This window comes from Ursus americanus, chromosome 25 (assembly GCF_024610735.1).
Source record: "Ursus americanus isolate L20-20 chromosome 25, mUrsAme1.1.p, whole genome shotgun sequence".
Taxonomy (NCBI): domain Eukaryota; kingdom Metazoa; phylum Chordata; class Mammalia; order Carnivora; family Ursidae; genus Ursus; species Ursus americanus.
The window spans coordinates 30,121,932-30,141,492 of NC_142151.1; the positions used below are offsets into that span (position 1 = coordinate 30,121,932).

At 39.0% G+C, this 19,561-nt stretch overlaps 1 protein-coding gene across 6 annotated transcripts in view; it reads left to right on the forward strand.

Annotated features, from left to right (window-relative positions):
- The window catches only part of FGD4 (FYVE, RhoGEF and PH domain containing 4), a 198,789-nt gene that overhangs the window by 140,140 nt on the left and 39,088 nt on the right, over positions 1-19,561 (forward strand). For 5 of the 6 annotated variants that reach the window (XM_087855765.1, XM_087855766.1, XM_087855768.1 and 2 more), the window contains 2 exons: positions 4,362-4,545; positions 9,231-9,741. In XM_087855765.1, coding sequence (XP_087711891.1) covers positions 4,362-4,545; positions 9,231-9,741 — 695 coding nt within the window. Of the gene's footprint in view, positions 1-4,361; positions 4,546-9,230; positions 9,742-10,335; positions 11,704-19,561 lie in introns of those variants that run through there. The other variant, XM_087855770.1, reaches the window with a different exon arrangement.

Below are 19,561 nucleotides of genomic sequence, written 5' to 3' on the forward strand. Positions count from 1 at the left end.
CTCACTCATTGTCTGGCCCTTCCTTGGTTCCCCAGCTAAAATTTTAGCCCCACTGTCACCTTTGACATTCCGTACTTCCTCATACCTACTTTATTTTTTCTCATTCATGGCAATCTGACCTACTCTATGTCTCACTCATCCATCTTAGTTTTTTTCCGCCTTTGTACTGCCGGTCTCCCGTGGCAGCGCAGGCCTTCGGTAATACTTGTTGAATGACTCCCTGCTCCATAGCCACGTTTCCTCTACTTTGTTTCTGCTGCTCTTTGGTTAAAACTTGGAAGAATGTGTGCTATATAGAGAAAAACATTTGGGAAATGAGGCTACATCTTGGTTTTACCAGATCAACTGCCAAATAAATTGGGCACTACTTACTTCTTGACCAAATAGAAGTGCTCCCCACCCTCTAGTGGAGAGAAGCTTACTTTTCATTTCTGCAAACCCTTAAGAGTATTTAGGTAACCGAGGCAGAGAAAGGAAGGGGTTATTAATGGGGATCAAGGGATTATCGCACTGATACCTTTATTCCCACTTCGTGGCAAATCCCTTACAAATTATGAATGGTGAGCCTGCTGAGGCTTCAAGATCCATTCTGTAATTTTATTTTAATTGAAGATTCTTATTTTAAATCAGTGTTCTCAACTGGAGATAATTTTGCAGCCCCCCCACCCCCACCCCATGGCCCGCACTTGATATTGTCTAGAGACTTTCTTGCTTGACACCACATGTGGCAGTTTCTAATGGCAGCCAGTGGGGAGAGGCTAGGGATGCACAGGCCAGCCCCCCAAAACAAAGAGTTATCTGACCTGAAATGTCAGTAGTTTAAGAAACTGATCTGGATCCTCAAAAGAGCTCGTAATTCAATCCTTTTTTTTTTTCTCCTGTGGAGTGCTAATAATGTCATAGCTACAATTTATTTAGTGATATTTAAAAGGAGGGACAATATCGAATACCTTTATTAGTGATGATTATGTGGTAATATGTCTGAACAAGGTCAGGTTTGTATTTTTGTGTTTATTAGTAAGGAAGTTATGGGGATATAGTGTATAGCTTGGTGACTATAGGTTAATAATACTGTAATATATATTTGAAAATCACTGAGAAGAGATCCTCAAAGTTCTCATCACATGAAAAAAATTGTAACTGTGTGGTGATGGATGTTAATTAGACTTTGGTGATCATGTCACAATATATATGAATACTGAATCGTATTATACACCTGTAACTAATACAATGTTAAATGGCAGTTATATCAATTAAAAAATACCAACAAGTATTTTTGAACAATTACGGTTTTTAAAACAAGGAAAGAGCTAAATTTTGGATTAGATAAGCTTCCATTTGAATCTAAGAGCCTGTAGCTTTTGAAATGGATTCCTTTAATAGTCAGAGCTTGTTTGCCTCAGCCTCAGAAAATACCCTAAAGCCTTGGAAAACAATGGTTTATTCACTTCATACCAATCCTACCCGTCAAACAAATAAATTACTGAGCAACTTCCAACATAAGTCTTTCTTCTTGTTCACCACTTTTAATATTGGCCTATTTCCTGCCATGCTAGTCATAACTCAAAATAACTTATTTAGCATTTAAAGCTAATAGTTCTTTTTCTCTCAGGAGCTTTGATCCACAGCATTCTCCATAGTTGTCTGTTTTGTAGAGCCCATGTACTATCACTCATCAGTCATTCAACTTTAATGTTTAAAAAAGTTTCATGAGGGGCGCCTGGGTGGCACAGCGGTTAAGCGTCTGCCTTCGGCTCAGGGCGTGATCCCGGCGTTATGGGATCGAGCCCCACATCAGGCTCCTCCGCTGGGAGCCTGCTTCTTCCTCTCCCACTCCCCCTGCTTGTGTTCCCTCTCTCGCTGGCTGTCTCTGTCTCTGTCAAATAAATAAATAAAATCTTAAAAAAAAAAAAAAAAGATATATTCAGTGGAGGTGCTGATAGAACACCTAGGAGATGTCCAGAAAGCATTTGGAAATGTTGACCTCCATAGGGTAAAAGATAGATCAGAAATGATGAGAGGGGGCAGGGGAGGGGAAGATGAGAGTCTTTTTTACTCATCAGTTCTGTTTTTTGACCAAAGCATACGTTATTTCCCCCGAAGGCAGTGTTTCTGACACTTTAGCCATTCATGTATCATCTTGAGATTTTTATCATATACATGTAACATTTGTGCTCTTTTATTTAAAATGTGCATATTTACTTTATTTTCCACTTGGATTATCTCCCTTGTGAGATGCCTTCTAACAGTACCCAATGCCCACTTTTATCAACCTCATTAAACTGTCTCCACACTAGACTATGAACTCCTTGATGACATTAATTTGTTCCTTCATGTATTCCACAGATTTGCCAAGCACTGTGTATATGGTTACTGTGAATATATTTGTGATCAAAACAGACTTGTTTCTTATCCTCACAGAACTCCAGCTTTGCGGAAGAGAAAGCTTTACATCCAAACTATACTTAATATTTTATTTCTGGTTTATTTAATACTATTTATGACTACCTAATCATAATAATTTATTATAAGCACTTTGCAGTAAAAGTACACAATGCTATGAAACAGTTTGAGGTAGGCGTAATTGAGATGGGAAAAGTCAGTGGAGTTATCTCTGAGAAACTGGCTGATACATATCATCTTATTTGAGTCTTCTAAGCATCTCACAGTGTCTGGTATGTAATAAATAGCGTTCACTGAGCAAACTCTAGATGGATGAATTATAACAATTTTATAACAATTTTTGTAACAGTTTTTATAGAATTATAAAGAACACGCTCACTTCCTTTTTTGAATATTCTAATTAGGAACATTGAAATTATTCCTAATATTAAAACTGTTTTTTTGGGGGGGATATTGTCATAGTTGGCTATTTTGGTGTGTATTCCACACAGGAAATTTTTCCTTAAAATTAACAAATATCTCACTTATATACGTCGCTTCTTTCTCAATGGATACTATGTTTAACCATCCCCCCTGAGCATTTCTTGGAAAATAACACCATTTCCATAGAAAGAAGCTTGCCATTTTTTAATTGGGATTTTCTTCTTGTGTTGAAAGGGAATTAGGTAAATTAATTGTTATACCTGTAGTTTACTGTGATATGGGGTTTTTTTCCTTCTTTGTAAGAATTGATAACTCACATAGAAATGATGACATCTAGGCCAGTGAGCATCAGGCAACTGTCACCCGAGTTTATAGAAGAGAAGAGATGACTGAAAACCAGGGTAACCAGCTGGGGGAAAATGGGGCATGTAATTAGAAGGAGACATGATTCCTTACCCTTCCTTGGGAAGTCAAGACAAAGATTTAAAAAAAGAAAAACGATTTGATTTGATTTGTTAGAACCGGTTATAGAAAAATGCATACATGTTATATAATCCTTTACCCAGGATGTTCATCTAAGAGGAAAATTATATTGGTTTTCAGAATTGAAGTAATTCCTGTACTGATGAAGCAAGCACTTAGGGCGTATTTTCTCATCTACAGAATTTCTCATGTTAGAGAAATTGTGTCGATTTTAGTATTTCAGGAAATGATGTGTTAACTGAGGGAAGGACTTAACTGCTAAGCAAATAATTGGTGGTGTATTAATGCAAGCCAACTATTAACATAGCAGACAATAATAATACAACTCCTATAACCCCCTTTTTCTGGTTTTGTGATAAGGAGCAATGCTGACAGAGGAAGGAACTAGAGTCTAGGTACCAGTCATAAAATCAGATCAGCCTTATTTCCTCCAGGGCAATCACTTAACCACTCTGAACCTTCATAGACCTAAGAGGTGAATAATGCTACTTACCCCAAAGGACTGTAAAGTGAAAAATTTCATCTAAGAGCAAATGAAATCAGGTGCTTTTGTTATATGGGAAGATGCTATAGTAATTACTGTTGTTTGTTATTGTTTTGTTGGCTTTTATGTCTAATTTACTAGCTCTGGATTCTGTTATATTAGTTATTACTCTATAATTAGAAAATCTGTTTCATAACAAGCAGTGTATCCCTAGGAATTAGTTTCAAATTTAGTACTTTCTTTTCTCTATTTAGATAAATAACTGCTATGTTATCTCTAACAGCCATTGGAAGTTCACAGCAATGTGTAGATCTCTAGATGTTTAATAAAGCCATCTTTAAAATGACCTAAAATTAAAAGAACCACTTGAATCTTGGAGATGGGATTTCTACAGGACACAGCAGATGTCCTAGACAGAGGTCCCTTGGTTAAAATTCAGTACAAATTTGACAGACCCCTTTATAAAAGTTCGATAATGCTGAAAATTTTTGCACCCAGGCCACCAGTTTTATTTGTTTTAGAATACATATCAGTGAAATACTGAATTCTTTTCATTCTTTTTCTACAGTGCCTCCAAAGCCATTACATCTGCAGAACTCACCTTTGTCCAATAGACACCAAACCCCCAGGCATAAAGCTTTATCTAGTGAGAAACCAAGGATGGAGGAAGTTAAACCTGCCTCTGCTTCTTGTGTCTCAAAAGAAAAACCCAGTAAGGTATCAGATCTCATCAGTCGCTTTGAAGGAGGCAGGTAAGAGCTAATTTACAATGGGAGGAAGAGGAGGGGAGAAGAAAGCTGGGTTCTCTCTCTCTCTCTCTCTCTCTCTCTGTGTGTGTGTGTGTGTGTGTGTTTAAGATGATAGAGTAATAGATTTTCTAAATAGTGAGTATTTAATTCTACTAGGTTTGGTAGGCTTTTAGAAAAAGTAAATTTTAAAAATACTTAAACTTGCCCTAATATGAATTGTCATTTACTGTATATTCTCTATGTGCAGCGCGGTCTCTGCCGCCAGCTTTTTCATCACATTATGTGCCGTATAGATCAATAGATATGCGCCCTCATTTCCTTTGTATCTGCCTATGTCACGTTGTGTTACGCCTCGGGGTCATGCCGGTGGTAGCTAGATGTCTGGGCTGGGAAAGCAGGAGGTTGTCTCTCCTTGTTTCTCACTTTGCACGTTTGTGGCTGTAATTTCTGCCGGCCTGTGCCATCTCTGTGGCCTTCTTTCTGACCCACTTTTTATTTAACATCAGTCTTCAGTATCCATTCAGCCCCCATTCAGTCCCTCTCCCCACTCCCTTGTATCCTGCTAGGTTTTATGAGGAGACATTGCCAATAGCAAAATAAGTGCTAAGTTTCCATTTTGTATTTATTAGATATAATTTTATATTCTTTAGTCCTGTTTCAAAAAAGGTAGGCAAAATGTGAATTTCTCACTTAAAGGTAAAAATAAACTCCCATAAGTTGCTTTTCTCCTTTATGACCTCAATTGCTTTTTCTTAGAATTCCCATCACTGACATAAATAGAATTTTTTAAAAAATTTTTATCAGAAGGACTTTAATTTTATCTATCAGCAAAAGTCTATATTTAATTAAACAGTGTATATAACCTCCCTTTCATCCTTGAAGCCAAATATTTCCATTCATTCCGGTGTAATATTTGAGAATGGTTTCCCGCTAGGTGATTGCATTATTTATTTGCAGGATTTATTGTTATTTACATAGTGGATCATAGCTTGGAAATACTTCAAAAATCTTCTGAAATTGTGACCAAGTACAAAACTGCAGTGTCCTTCATTTAAAATGAGACTATATTTAGAAACAAGTTCTTGAGAAGAAAAGTAGTTCAGAAGCCTGTCTTCATTTTCATTCCCAATCAATTGTGGGAACTTGAGTCATAAATATTTAAATTTCAACGTCTCTTCCTCTGAAGTAGAAATTTTAATACGTTTGCTATCTTAAATTATAGTAATCTTTACCAGAATGATTTAATTCCACTTTAAATGTTTTTGTTTCTCAGGGCAAGTTGATTCAGTAGCACAAAGAGTCACCTTACCTATTTGCAGATTCTCAGGGCCATGTCCAATGACTGCATAATATCAGGAAGGGCTGGAGCCCTGACCCCTGTCTATAGTGCATACCAGGTTTGGGGGGAGCTGCGGGAATCCCTTAATTAGTCAGTATTGAAAAGGTTGGACCTTCTGATTCTCACCATGTTGGTAATCCACTGTTTGCATTCCTGTCCATACACAAAATGTACATAGTTTTTCCACCTATTAGTACCAGTTTTCTGTTACTCTTTCAGACTTCACAGATTCAAAGTCATTTTGACACTAAGTTTGAAGGTTGTATCTAAGGAGAGATGTGTTGTTTTAAGCAAACTTATTCTAAGTGCAGATAGAATGTAACATGAGCATTTTGGCAAATCTGGTGAAGGGGTGTTACTTGTAGCAGAGTCTACTGCCAATATGAAAAATGATTATATGTTCTTAGTGAGGTATTGCCAGTAGGAACTGACCGTAGAAGTGTGGGAATGGGTTAGCATTGCGTTGAGTCTATAGGATTTGAATGGGAAGTTTATTTCCTGTTGCGTGATGTCCGTATGCCTATAGTATGTGTAGCCTTCAGGTTTTACCCCAGTTGTTGCAGCTTCAAGTAGCATCTTGTGGCATAGAGATTCAGCAGGCCGAGTTACTACAGTAAACTGACAGGGAGAGTGGGGTCATAGGTTACCAACTACTAGACAACACTATTAAGATTTTACCTGTGTATCAGAATTTGCAGTAATGTGGGGCGCCTGGGTGGCTCAGTCGTTAAACGTCTGCCTTCGGCTCAGGGCATGATCACAGGGTCCTGAGATCGAGCCCCACATCGGGCTCCCTGCTCAGCGGGAAGCCCGCTTCTCCCTCTCCCGCTCCCCTGCTTGTGCTCCCTCTCTCACTGTGTCTCTCTCTGTCAAGTAAATAAAATCTTAAAAGAAAAAAATTTTACAGTAATGCAAGTAACACTATTATATTAAGGTGAGTGATTTGAAGGATATATTTGGAGCACATGAATTTTATTTATTATATATGTCTGTATGTATTACTATGGTTTCTTTCTTTCTTTCTTCTTTCTTTCTTTCTTTCTTTCTTTCTTTCTTTCTTTCTTTCTTTCTTTCTTTCTTTCTTTTTTCTTTTTTGGAGTGTAAGAGAAACTAGTCTTTTTAACCTATGAACGATTTCCAGATTTTAGAAAAAAATAACATTTTGCACAAAATTGAACCCTGGTTTTTCCTAAGAATACGTCAAGGCCATCTGTTTTTCCTCACGGTCTGATACCCACAAAACAGCAGGAATATATGTACTGGTTCAACCACTGCTTTTACTGACCTCTCACCACCTTCTCTCTATCCCACCTCCATGCGCCTATCCCCTGGGTATCACTTATTACAGGAAATTCTTACCCTTCATCCAGAACAGTCCTTTCCAAAAATCCTAAGCAAGCCTAGTTGGTTCACAGGCTCTGCTGAGGATCTTTCTGCTGGGTTTCTGGACACTGATGTGGGCAAGAAAAGGAAGACCATGCCATTCAGATCTCCAGGGACTGCTTGAGAAATCATCTAGGCCAGGGGCGTGCTCCCCTAGAAGGCACATATTAACAGTGGAGTATGTGACACGTACTTACATGGACAACCACCAGCTCTTACATATATGGCATTTTCCCTGCCAAATTGTTCCTTCCCTTCCCGTGGTGCTGAGCTTACCATGTCTTTTGTTAACTTTCTTGCCAGCTGTGGTTGGTTATTCTCTGTGCCGTTCTCCATCCCAGACCAACAGTGTCTGGGAGGAGTAGGATGAAGGGAGAAGGTAACACCCATCTGAGCGCTGTCCATGGGCTGTGCTGCTGTGTCCTCGAGCCCGTAACCTCTGTTTGCACTGGGGAAGAGGTCAGACCTGGACTTCCTTCCCACGTTCTGTATGCAGGCTACTCACCTGCTCCTCATTCCGTCCTCCATGATCTAATATATTACAATGTGGGCTTAAGACCATGGATTTAGTCAGACTTCAGGGTCAGACTCTAGCTGTATCATTTCTTAGCCATGTGACATCACCTCATTATGCAAGTTTCTGAGCTTCAATTTTTCTGTTTTGGGGTCCTATTTTAGAATTATTATGAGGTTGAAATAAATAATATAAAGAATACCATGTATTTTCCTGCACTTAATAATAAATGCTAGCTGCTGTTATTTAGTGACTGTCCTGATCACCATTACGGTTACTGTCACTTATTATTGATCCCTGAGCACTTTCTATATGCCCAGCCCTGGGCTACGACGGGAAGAAAGCAGAGAACAAGAGAGGCGCAGTCTGCACCCTTACGGAGTATTAGTCTGTATTTGCTTTGTCTCCTTATTAGGTCATAGGAATCTCTCCAAGACTGCAGCCCAGAGATTTATGTTTTTCCTCCCTGGAATCCTGGAATAAAATATTATGCACATATTTATATGGGGACATTGTAATATATTGGCAGTTAGGTTTTATTGTACTATTAGGATTACATATAATACCAAGTAATAAGGGCTTTAAGGAAAACTAAAATGAGATGTGTAGTTTCTGGTAGGGTACACTTAGAATAATCCAAGAAAGCCTCTTTGAGGTGATGCTGAGCAGAATCCCGAATGATGGAAGGAGTCAGCCACACCGATGTCTTGGGGAAGGTCAGCTTGGGCAGAGAGAAGAGCAGCTGCAGAGACCCTTAGATGCACACATTGGCTGGTTGGCGGTGTGGGAACAGCAGGGAGACAGGAGTGGCAAGAGACAGTGAGTGAGGACAAATGGAACTGAACGGGGCCAGGGCAAGTGGGGGCTCATGTGTACAGACTCCTAGGCCGGGGACAGGATGCTGGATTTACCTTCTAAGTGTACAGGGTGCCCTCAGAGATTTCGACCTCTGTGGTCGAGCTGGAGAGAATGGATTTGAGAGGATGGAGACTGGAAGCAGAGAGGTCGGTTCGGTTATGGCAGCAGGGGTAACAACATTTCTGAGAATGTGTTCTGCTTTCTAAACAGAAGTAACCTTTCATTTCTAACCTGTTCATAATTTGGGGTCTGATGATACTCGTTTTTGAATTGTATAAAAGTAAAATTCTTGGGAAAAGATGCCTTTCACTGTAAGTACTTCCCACATCTCAGTCCGTACCGATGAGCCACATTGACAAGCCGCGCAAGGAAATGTTCCAGACCCTATAGCAAATGCTCAGTCTTACCATCTTTACTTACGTGTGTGTAGCATCCCAAGAGACTGAGAACCATGCCCGACTATTCCAGTCCACATTTCTAAAACCGTCAGAGGAAAAAGTCTTCGCTCAATATTCAGCCGGAATAAGCTGGTCTATCTTCTAGAACTTTTCCATGCCAGTGTTTACATGCTTCCTCTTATATTTTATCTTTTAGCGCATTATCAAATTACAGTGATTTGAAGAAAGACTCTGGTGTGAACCTGAATGTTCCCAGAACCCCAGGAAGGCATGGACCGACAGCCACCCCTCAGCAAAAGCTCCTCTCCCAGCACCCACCGCCGAAGCCGGAAAATGACGCAGATCCAACTCAGGGTGTACAGACTGGTGTGGCTAACGGTGTGATGGCAGCACAGAACCAGATGGAATGTGAAGAGGATAAAGTGGCCACTCTTAGCCCAGAAACTCCAGTTCAAACCTCTGACCCCTTGCTTGCTGTGAACTTAGTGAACGGAGAAGGAGAGGAGGAAGCAACCACAGGCTCTGCATCCCCCACAGCAAATGACTATGATGGAAATGCTTCTGACAGTGGCTGCAGGACTCCCAGGGTCAGCCAGGTGCTCCCCCTGGAAGAAGGAGGGGCAGACACAGAAGCCAAGGTGCAAGAGCGGGAAGATGGAGAAAGTCCTCTGGAACTGGACCAGCTGGACCAGCACCACGAGATGAAGGTAAAACGTGAGGCTGGTTCCTAAGTAGGAGGAAGCACCAACTGTTCCACTGTTTTTAAAGTTCTACTTAATAACACCCGTGAAATGAATGAGTCAGATCACCCACACCACCAGTTCAACAGTTTTTTAGCTTTAGCTGCTAATTGATGTGTCCCCTACTCTTTGAGGAAATATTTCACTTTTTCTGGTATAGTTTCTGTTGATCTTTCTATTATGATTTCAAAAGTCAGAGCATTCTGAAGACTTTAATATAGGAAAACCACAAGCTTGTTGTTTTACTTACAGAGGAAGAAAATGTTCTTTGTTGCTGTAGATATTTGGGCTACCTCCCTAATATTGATGGGCTAAGCAAGAGGAAATTGTGTAATCTTCGCTTTTCACACATTTCTAGTCTAGACCTGGAAGAGTAATGTGCACTAGCAAATGTTTCATTTAAGGACACAAATATGGAAGTATTCACAAATTATTCAACAGATTGTAACCATAACTCTTTCCAGGCTTCTAATTTTTTTTTTCTTTAATTTCTAATTAGGATAGTTTTAAAATAATCAACTTTATCTTGGATTTAGAAGCCTCTTTAAAGATCATCTTTTTTTTTTTTTTTTTTTTTTTTTGACAGAGAGACAGCCAGCGAGAGAGGGAACACAAGCAGGGGAGTGGGAGAAGAAGAAGCAGGCTCCCAGCAGAGCAGGGAGCCCGATGTGGGGCTCGATGTGGGGCTTGATCCCAGGACCCTGGGATCACACCCTGGGCCGAAGGCAGATGCTTAATGACTGACCCACCTAGGTGCCCCTTTAAAGATCATCTTAACTAAGCAATTCATTTATAGACGTAGAGACAGTTCCAGAAAGCTGAATGATTTTTCAGGTCACAATAATAGCCTGGACCGTTGGTGCCCTGACTCACGGGCCAGTATTGTGACCCTGATGCAAAAAATATCACAAACTGAAGTGCCTAAATGCAGAAAATATCAACAAATGCAGCATCCACGAGTAGTGTCCTGGAGAGAGCGGGGCTATGGCAAACTAGAAGTTCAGATCCTTTCTAAAGAGGGCTGCAGGTCAATGAAACTGAGTCAATGGCGTATCTGCCCATGTGCAGAATCTAAGCTTGCAAGTTGCTGATTTGCTGGTGAGATACATTCATAATTTATCTGTGCTACAGAGGAACAAGACCATTGCATTTGTATTCTTTATTCATGTCAGTATGGTGCTTTGGAAGGATTAATAAATACAGCTTTTACAAAGTACCTGGAATTTCTCAGATCAAAGATGCAATATAAGCATCATTTTACAGTTCCTTGGAAGAGAAAGTTGTGCACGTCTCTGAGGACAAAAGAGGAAAAAAAAAAAGGTCCCATTGCTCAATTTCTCTTTTTAATTATAAATAACAATCTGTGTAGGAGAGTTGAGAATTGAAAATTTGGCAATTATAGGAAAATCTGTAAATGACAAATCCAAGTTCTAAATTTATTTAGGATTTTTTATGGTGCCATGCCTTACGTGGCATTACCATGGGAGAAATTCAAAAGGACTGATACTAAAATATCAGAGTAAAAAGTGATCAATCGATGTGTTTACAACTTTAACTAAAATGAAATCCACATTATGGTACAGTTTTTACTGACCCTGAGAAAGGTCCCAAATAGAGAAAAAGCCAGGCATTTATTTTCTTCTAGTTAGTGAATAAATTTTAAATGCTGACTGTCAGGCAGGGAAAGTTTAAATAAGGAAGTGGGTGGAAGAAAAGTGAGTCATACTTGGTAACGTTATCTGAAACGTTAAAGAGACAGGACATTGCAAAGTGAATCTCTTCACTACATCTTGATGTAGTGGCAGAGTTTAGTGCGGCTGTGCTTGAACCATGGTGAACAGAAGAGAAGGTTAGAATCGAGCAGCTCAAGACTCCTACATTTGTCCTTTTATAGTTGGGATGATGCCACCAGCAAGTATTTATGAAACAGTAAGCTATTCTTATTAATATTTTCGTTGGTAATGCCTGTGGTTGCTGGGTAGTACTTTTTTTTTTTCCTGTCCTATATTATTATCTGTACATTCTCATAGATGAGTCGTATTTGGTTTGGGAGAGACTTAAATAGGGGCTTTCTTATTAAACTAGTGCAATGAAGTAGTATAGCTGGATGGCACATGCTCTATGTAGGAACAAAAATGCAGTTTTCTCTGCAGAGCTATTGATAGAAAAACACCACATGTGTCTCTCACCTAAAAGGTAGTATTAGGGGGCACCTGGGTGGCTCAGTCCGTTAAGCTCTGCCTTCGGCTCAGGTCACAATCCCAGCGTCCTGGGATTGAGCCCCACGTTTGGTTCCCTGCTCGGCGGGGAGCCTGCGTCTCTCCCTTTCCCTCTGGCTGCAGCTCTCCTTGCTTATGTGCTCTCTCTGTCAAATAAATAAATAAATCTTTTTTTGAAAAGGTAATAAAAATAAAAGTGAGTATTAGGATTTAATTTCTACACGGTGATAATATGTTCTCCTTTGCTGCTCTGGTGTCTGTTACATTGTCTTTGTTCAAATAGGCAAACATAAATGTTAGTAATGTTAAGATGGTAAATTTTATGTTATGTACATTTTGTCACAGTTAAAAACAAAAAGTGAAATGTTAAAAAAGAGTTAATAGTATATAGTAGAATCACTGGAACGAGGAAGTTTTGGTGCTCCTTCTGGCTCGTCTACTAACTAGTGGTATGACCTTAAACAAATCAATTAAATTATTTGTGCCTTTAGTTAAAGGATATTAACTGGGTGTAATCATAAAGCCCTTTTCAGTGATAATGTAATAATAATTCTCTGTTGTTATTTCTGGGTATCTTCCTTTGTTAGCATAGCCCATATTGTCGGCTGCCTCTTGAACTGTCTGATGTGTTGAACCTCTGAGGACACAATGAAATATCAGGGCGAATATGCAGACAACAGAAAAACATTACTTCAATCTTTATATAACTCAATGTAGACACTTACATCACAATAGTCTTAGCTAAGTTTAAACCGGTATTAAATGTAATGGCTATTTCTTAATGCCTGCAAAGAATGGAAGAAGGAGGGATTGGGGGAGGAAGGGGTAGGAGCAGAGTAGACTCACAAAGATTGTTCAGAAAAGCAGATAGAACTCGAACAGTCATTGTTAATATTGAGAACTGACTTGAAAATCGTCTCAGCTTGTGTAACTTTCACTGATATCTGATGTGTTATTGTGATCAAGAATCACTTCAGTGGTGAATACAGAATATTGTTACTTTTACTGTGCAAAAGATAATACCTACCTCATTGAAACTATCGTCCTTACGATACTTTAGCAAAGCTACACTTTTCCAATACTTAAACTTTTGGCAGCATCAGTGATCTAGAGTATAATCAGGCACCTCAAAGTAAGCAGATAGTTTTTTTTAAAAAACCTCTGAACTAAAGGAAAATTGTGAGCACTTTGCGACACCTTCAGCTCCAACCCATAAGGGGTTATCGGTATCTTTAAATTAAGGTTAATTATGTATTACAAGAGATTAAAAGACTGAAGTCTAGTAAGGGGGAGATGCATTAGAAGGAAACCTTAACCTGTAAGTGACGGGGGCCGGAAACTGTTGCACGGACCTGCGCGGACCTTCATACTTGAGGGAGTCAGGGGTAACAGTGTTATAATCCTGTTTGGCATGATGAATTTGGGTTATCATAAATAGCTTAACTATATTAAGAGACTCAGGTAAATGGGTCAGGACATTTTAGAATGAATTTCATTTAAAAATGGTTATTTTTTTTTCTCAGATTTTTGTGCTTCAGTGGGTAGGCTTCATTAGAAATGCATTAATGTGGAATGCGTTCATTGATTATGCCATATAATAAACATTTCTTTTTATCGTTTTCATGAGCCTTTTAATATCCAAGATATACTTTCACAGGTTGTTTTGTAGATCTTCCTGAGACTTATTAATGTTTCTTTCCTCTGTATTTCATATTGTAAGCCAAATATAAACATGCAGATGTGAGGTTTCTGAGACTAAAGTTGATAGAAATTATGAGTCTGCTTTTGGCAACATAAGCTCACAGAAGCAATGTATTAAATCTAATAATAGCAGTTTTATCAAGAATATTATAGACACATTTTAAGTTCATTTCACCAAAAATGAAAAATTACATAATAAAGCGAGGAATTGATGAAGACAGAAATTTGATACAACTGATAGAGAATTGATAACATAGAGATTTGTAGAAACATACTTTTTTAAAAACTTCGATTTTCTTTTCTAGTGCCTTGTTTTTTTTAATTACCATTTTACTTATATTTTAACACAAGCCTGGAGAGTTTATAACCTTTGAACATACTCAAAAATTAAGAAGATAATCATCTTGTAAGGAAAAGAATGACAGAGAATCAAATTCAGGAGTATTGTGAATAGAAAACCAATGCTGTAATCCAGGTTAACTCACTTTCCTTTTTTTCCCTTTAATTTTACTTCATTGTGAATATTAACACTGTTGATTTTGCAGGATGTAACTCCTGAGTTTTCTGGGAGTTAAAACATAATGCTAACAGTGGTTGTCACTTCCTTATGGGCTAAAAGTTCCTTTTTTGTGAGGCTTTAAATTTCTTTCCCTTCACTTCTTGAAAAATAAAGGGGGACCGCTGTTGAGATCATGTTAGACTTGAAGACAAATAGTCAGTTACTCTTCAGCTATTTCTTCTCTTTCCAACACAGCTTCCATTCCAAGAATGTGAAAGACAGCAGAAGCAGCGAATTATCCAGCTTCACTAATCAGTGTTTGTTGTTGCTAGTATTACAGCGGAAGTTCTCACTGAAGTTGTACGAGCTTTAAATCAATGTGTTGAACAACAGAAAAGTTGTCCCACTAACCATATGGATAGTTCATAAATGTCTTGAGGATAGCTTTTCTTTATTCACTTAGAACTGAATGGTGAATTTAGAAAGTTCTTTATTTTGTGGAGACTCCTTTAGTATATTGGAAGGGCGTAAGAAAGTAAAAATGAGAAAATGAACTTCAGAGAGCCTGTACCTGAAAAAACAAAAAACGAAAAACAAAAACACCTGTTCCATTTGTAAATTCAGTATGTGGGGCTTACTGTGCTAAGTGCTAGAACCCAGTGAACAAGACACACCCTGCCTCCAAAGCCTTGGTCTACCTGGTAGAGAGACAGGTGTGATCCGTGCTTCTCAAACACAGATGAAAAATAACCTGTACCTGGGAGAGGGCTGACTGAGGGGCAGGCTCCTGAGAAGCAGTTGAATTTAGCGTGAAGCAACGTGGTGAGGAGGTTGCCGGGTAGTTGAGAATAGACGGGAATGGGGTGAGGTAAGGAAGAGCAGCTGTATCTAGTCAGACACAAGTGGATAGATGCTGTATTTGTGGGTGTTTCTGGCCCAATAAGAAGAGGCCAGAGGGCTGGAGAATTGCATGAGGGGTAGAAGAAGAGGCTTAAAAAGAAAATGTAAGCTAAGAGCAAATTGCAGTGGGTTTGTATACCTAAACTGTATCTTCCCCCCCTGAAAACAGTGGATTTTTTAAATTGTGGATAAAAATTAATAATCCTCATAGAAAATCAAGAAAATGCAGCAAAGCATAGAAAATACAAAAATCACCCATATTTCCACCACCCAAAGAGAGCTGCTTTAGTATTTAACATTCCAGCTTGTTTTGCTGAGCTGATTTTTGAAAAAAAAAAAAAATTTTTTTTTTTCTTCAGTAGCCTAATGTATGGTCATTCTGCATCCTGTTTTGTAGGATTAGACATAGGTGTTTTCCTGTGTTATTTCAAACTTTCCATAAGCCTAATACTATCTGGCCTCCGAGGCACTTAATTAGAGCATGGAAGTGACATGATTATACATCTGTGGGTTTTAGAAAAATGAGTCAGATAAAAGGAAAACAGATGGAGCAGTTGTAAGCAACTGCAGTAATCCAGGTGTGAGAGGATGAGGTCCTGGACAGAGGCAGCAGAGGGGTAGGACAAAGAGGAGAGATTTCTGAGGGCCTCCTGATGGAGGTAGGGAATGAGTCATGTTCAACTCCTAGCTTGGATGAGGTGCCAGATGGTGTGTCACCTACTGAACCACAAGAGAATAGAAGGAGCGACATATTTGGAGGGCAAAAATTTAATTGGGTTTAGACATACAAAATTTGAGGGGCTTATGGATTGTCCTCATGAAGATGTCTCAAACAAAAATGGAATACTCTGAACACGTTATGGTCTTTTGGTTAAGGGTGAAGAGTTTAGAATTAAAAGAGATGAGTTCAAACCCCAGCTTTGTCACTTAGCAGCTAGGTGACCTCAGACATGGTACTTTAACAGAATTCGGCAGGTCTTGGTTTCTTAATATGTTAATGAAATAATTGAGGTGGCAGACAGGAAGGAACATAATTGTGTTTGGAATGATGGGAAGGAGTAGAGTTGCTAATTAGGTTAGTTTTGTACCTGTAGGACATCCATTTGGAGATATTAATTAAGCAAGTGGAAATACAGATCTGGAGCTCAGGAAAGAGGATAAGAATGTAAGAGGATGTACATAATGGTGTGATTAATATTGCCAAAATAGAACGTGCAGGAACAGGAAGAAGGGCAGGGACTGAGCCGTAGAAAGCAAAAACATAATCAAAAGGGGAACACAGTGAGTTGTGTGAGTGGAAAAAGAAGAGAGAGCAATGTCATGAGAACCACAGGATTTGGGGGAGGGGGCACAGGATTATTGGTGAGCTTTAAAAGAGTGATCATCATTTAGAATATGAAACTAGAAGTCAGTCTGCTAACTAGCTCAGAGAACCTGGGTAATCGAATTAAATGCAGTGCATTTATATTGCACATACTATTTGCAAGGCACTGCAGAAAATACAAAGAGGAAACAGCTGAAAAGGAGTATTGAGATAAATAACCATTGTCTAAGATATCATGAGGTAAAAGGGAAAAGAGATCTCGACGATAAAGTCAAGTTTCAGAGCATGACTGAGAGGGTGAATTCTTCCCTGTTGGCATAATTGAGAAGTAGGGAGAGTCTGGAACTCTGCGAGCTACAAAGACTACAGTGTAGAGGTAACTCTTAGGCTTGGTGCTGAATGTCAGTTTGGGAAGTGCCCCCCATAGAGGCCAGTGAGTAGCCTCAAGGGATTGAGGACAATGGAGAAGGTAAGCTCTCCTGGTGACTTGTGACTAAGATTCTGAGGACCAAGGTCAAAGGTAATGGGCACAATCAGCAGTCTCCCCAGAATTGCTGAGTGGCCTGAAAAATAAGGAAAGAGAAGATCAAACTTCGCAGTGGGCGTGAGGCAAGGTCTGCAAATCAGCGATACCAAGAGAACAAGATCATAATGGAGTCAGACATGGGGTTTAACAGAATGTTGACATGAATCAGGAGGTTTGGGAAAGCGAGGTGTTTGGAGGTCACAGTGCATATCAAGATGCTGTTTGGCATGGGTGGGGAGAAACAGAAAGGCCAGATGTTAAAAACACAGAAGTTGTCATGTGTAGCTTAAAACAAGCCAAAACAAAACAAAACGAGCAATATACCATAACCTGGTGGTCAGGAAGACAGGCTCAAGAGCCAGACTTTCTAGGTTTGCAACCCAGCTCAGCCACTTACTTACGAGTTGTATGACCTCGAGAGGTCACTTAAACCTCTCTGTACCTTAGTTTCTTCATCTGCAACATGGAGATAATGATACCTATATCATAAGGTTATTACGAGGCATAGATCACTGAATCGTTGTAAAAGATTTCGACAGTGCCTTAAAACGTAATGTGAGCTGTCAGTTAGATAAACATAAAATAAAATCCTGTTTCCTCCTCTGTAAGTGAAGATGAACAGACTCATGACCTGAGAAGGACCTTGATAGATCCAAAGTTCAACATATCCTGCCAGGTGAATATCCCAGCAGCTGTCAGTTCCGTGTTAAGCTGACGTGCTCCTTTGTGGGATGCACAGAGATAATTTTGCATGCCACTTCCTTTTTAACCCCGGTTTCCTATATTTTGTTTGTTTCTCTTGCTTGAGGACCATAAGTTATTTCCACATACTGCACTCACTTATATGCACAAGGTTTTAACTCTAGGGAACTATCATCAGATATACTTATTTGTGACCTGATTACTTTGATGGCCTGCCTACATTTGGGATAGGTTAATTCAGTTATTGATTGTGAGCATATATTAAATTCTTCTTTGTGCTTGGTCTTTAATTTCTGCAAAAGGCAAAGGACAATTTAGTCTAATGTATACTAAATTGGGTATAAGAAGAACAAAGTTCTCTCTTTGCTACCACTTACTTCCTGTCTGATCTTGTGCAAGTAACTAAATTGTCCTTCTCAGTGCAAGCTCTTTTTTGCCCTTCTCCCTTCTGTATCTCAAAAGGATATAATACAAACCTTCTGATTAAAAGTTCACACTTGGCTATTCTCCTGTTTTGAACTGAATAAATAGTGGAGAGGACATCAGATTGGAAAAATATTGGTGCTGGGTCGAAAGTAGGCTTGAACTGTTCTCCCAAAGCTTCCTGAAGGCTCCTGCTAAAGTAATAAACTATTTATTCTTGTGATACTATACAGTGAAGCCTTGGGAAAGGAATAATGTGTGTGTATCATAGTGAGTATTCTTTTTCCTGTAATGTGAACCTGGTGATAAATTTCTTGCTGATTACAAATCTTCCCTGAGACCATGTAACCTTCCTTATGACATTGTTACATGATCCTAATTGAACACAAAATTTGTATGTTATTCCCTTTCCTTCTCATTTTCTTGTGACACAAATCCACAGGGACTTCTCTTAAAGAGCTGTAACAAAGCAAGAACTTCATTTTCACAGACCAAGATTTGAATCCTGGCTCAGTCACTTCCTAGCTATATGATTTTGGGCAGGTCACCCATCCTCGTTAAGACACTACTTCCTCATCTATACAATGAGAGGATAATGATACCTGCTTCTCAGGGTATTAGTAGGGTTCCACTAGATAATTCATGTGAAGCACATACGGTATGCCTAACACATAGTAAGTACTCTCTAAATAGCGGGGGCTGTCACTGTCGCTCACTCGTGATAGCCTCCCTTGACTTCCCTGTTCCTCAGTATCATGAGGAAAAAAATCTGTACAATTCTGGAATATTGGAATGAAGGTGTCAAGACAAGTTAGAGACTTTAAGATGCTTTTTGAGATGACAGGCCAATTATGTGACATTCAAATATCATTGTGATCTCATTTTAAATTACCACCTGCAGCCACATGGAAGACTTTAATGTCTAGGAAGGCATCAAAAATGACCTATCAAAATGTTATGCATCTCATGAATTGTGGTACAAAATCAAGTGTTTATTCCCTAAGTTGACTCATGTTGTTATGAAAGAACGGACTTTAGGGAAAGCAGAAACATACGTATTCATACAAAGTCACATCTGCCTTCTCCATGGAACAATTTAATTAATTGGGTAGAAACTTCCAGAACTTAGAAACATTCATTCTGGTCCTATAAAACCCAGTAACTTATATACGTATTATTTTAAATATAACTATAATGAATATATGGAAAGAGCTATAAGAACTTTTAATAGTTTCGATTCATGTATTTAGAAAAAAAAATTCTTCCTGCTTAAAATGAAATCATGAGAGCATGTACTGAAAAGTTAAAAACCATAACTGAAGAGTAGTGAAGCTGATATCAATATCTGTTTCATTTTTATGTAATTGAAGGCTTTGCCCTTAAAACATCTTCTAAGAAACTCTAATTGTTGGTGAACCTTTATGAAGTTCTTTCCAAAATATCCGCTCCCCTGCTTGGTGGTTTTGAGGCATGTGGCCGTGCGTATGGCACTG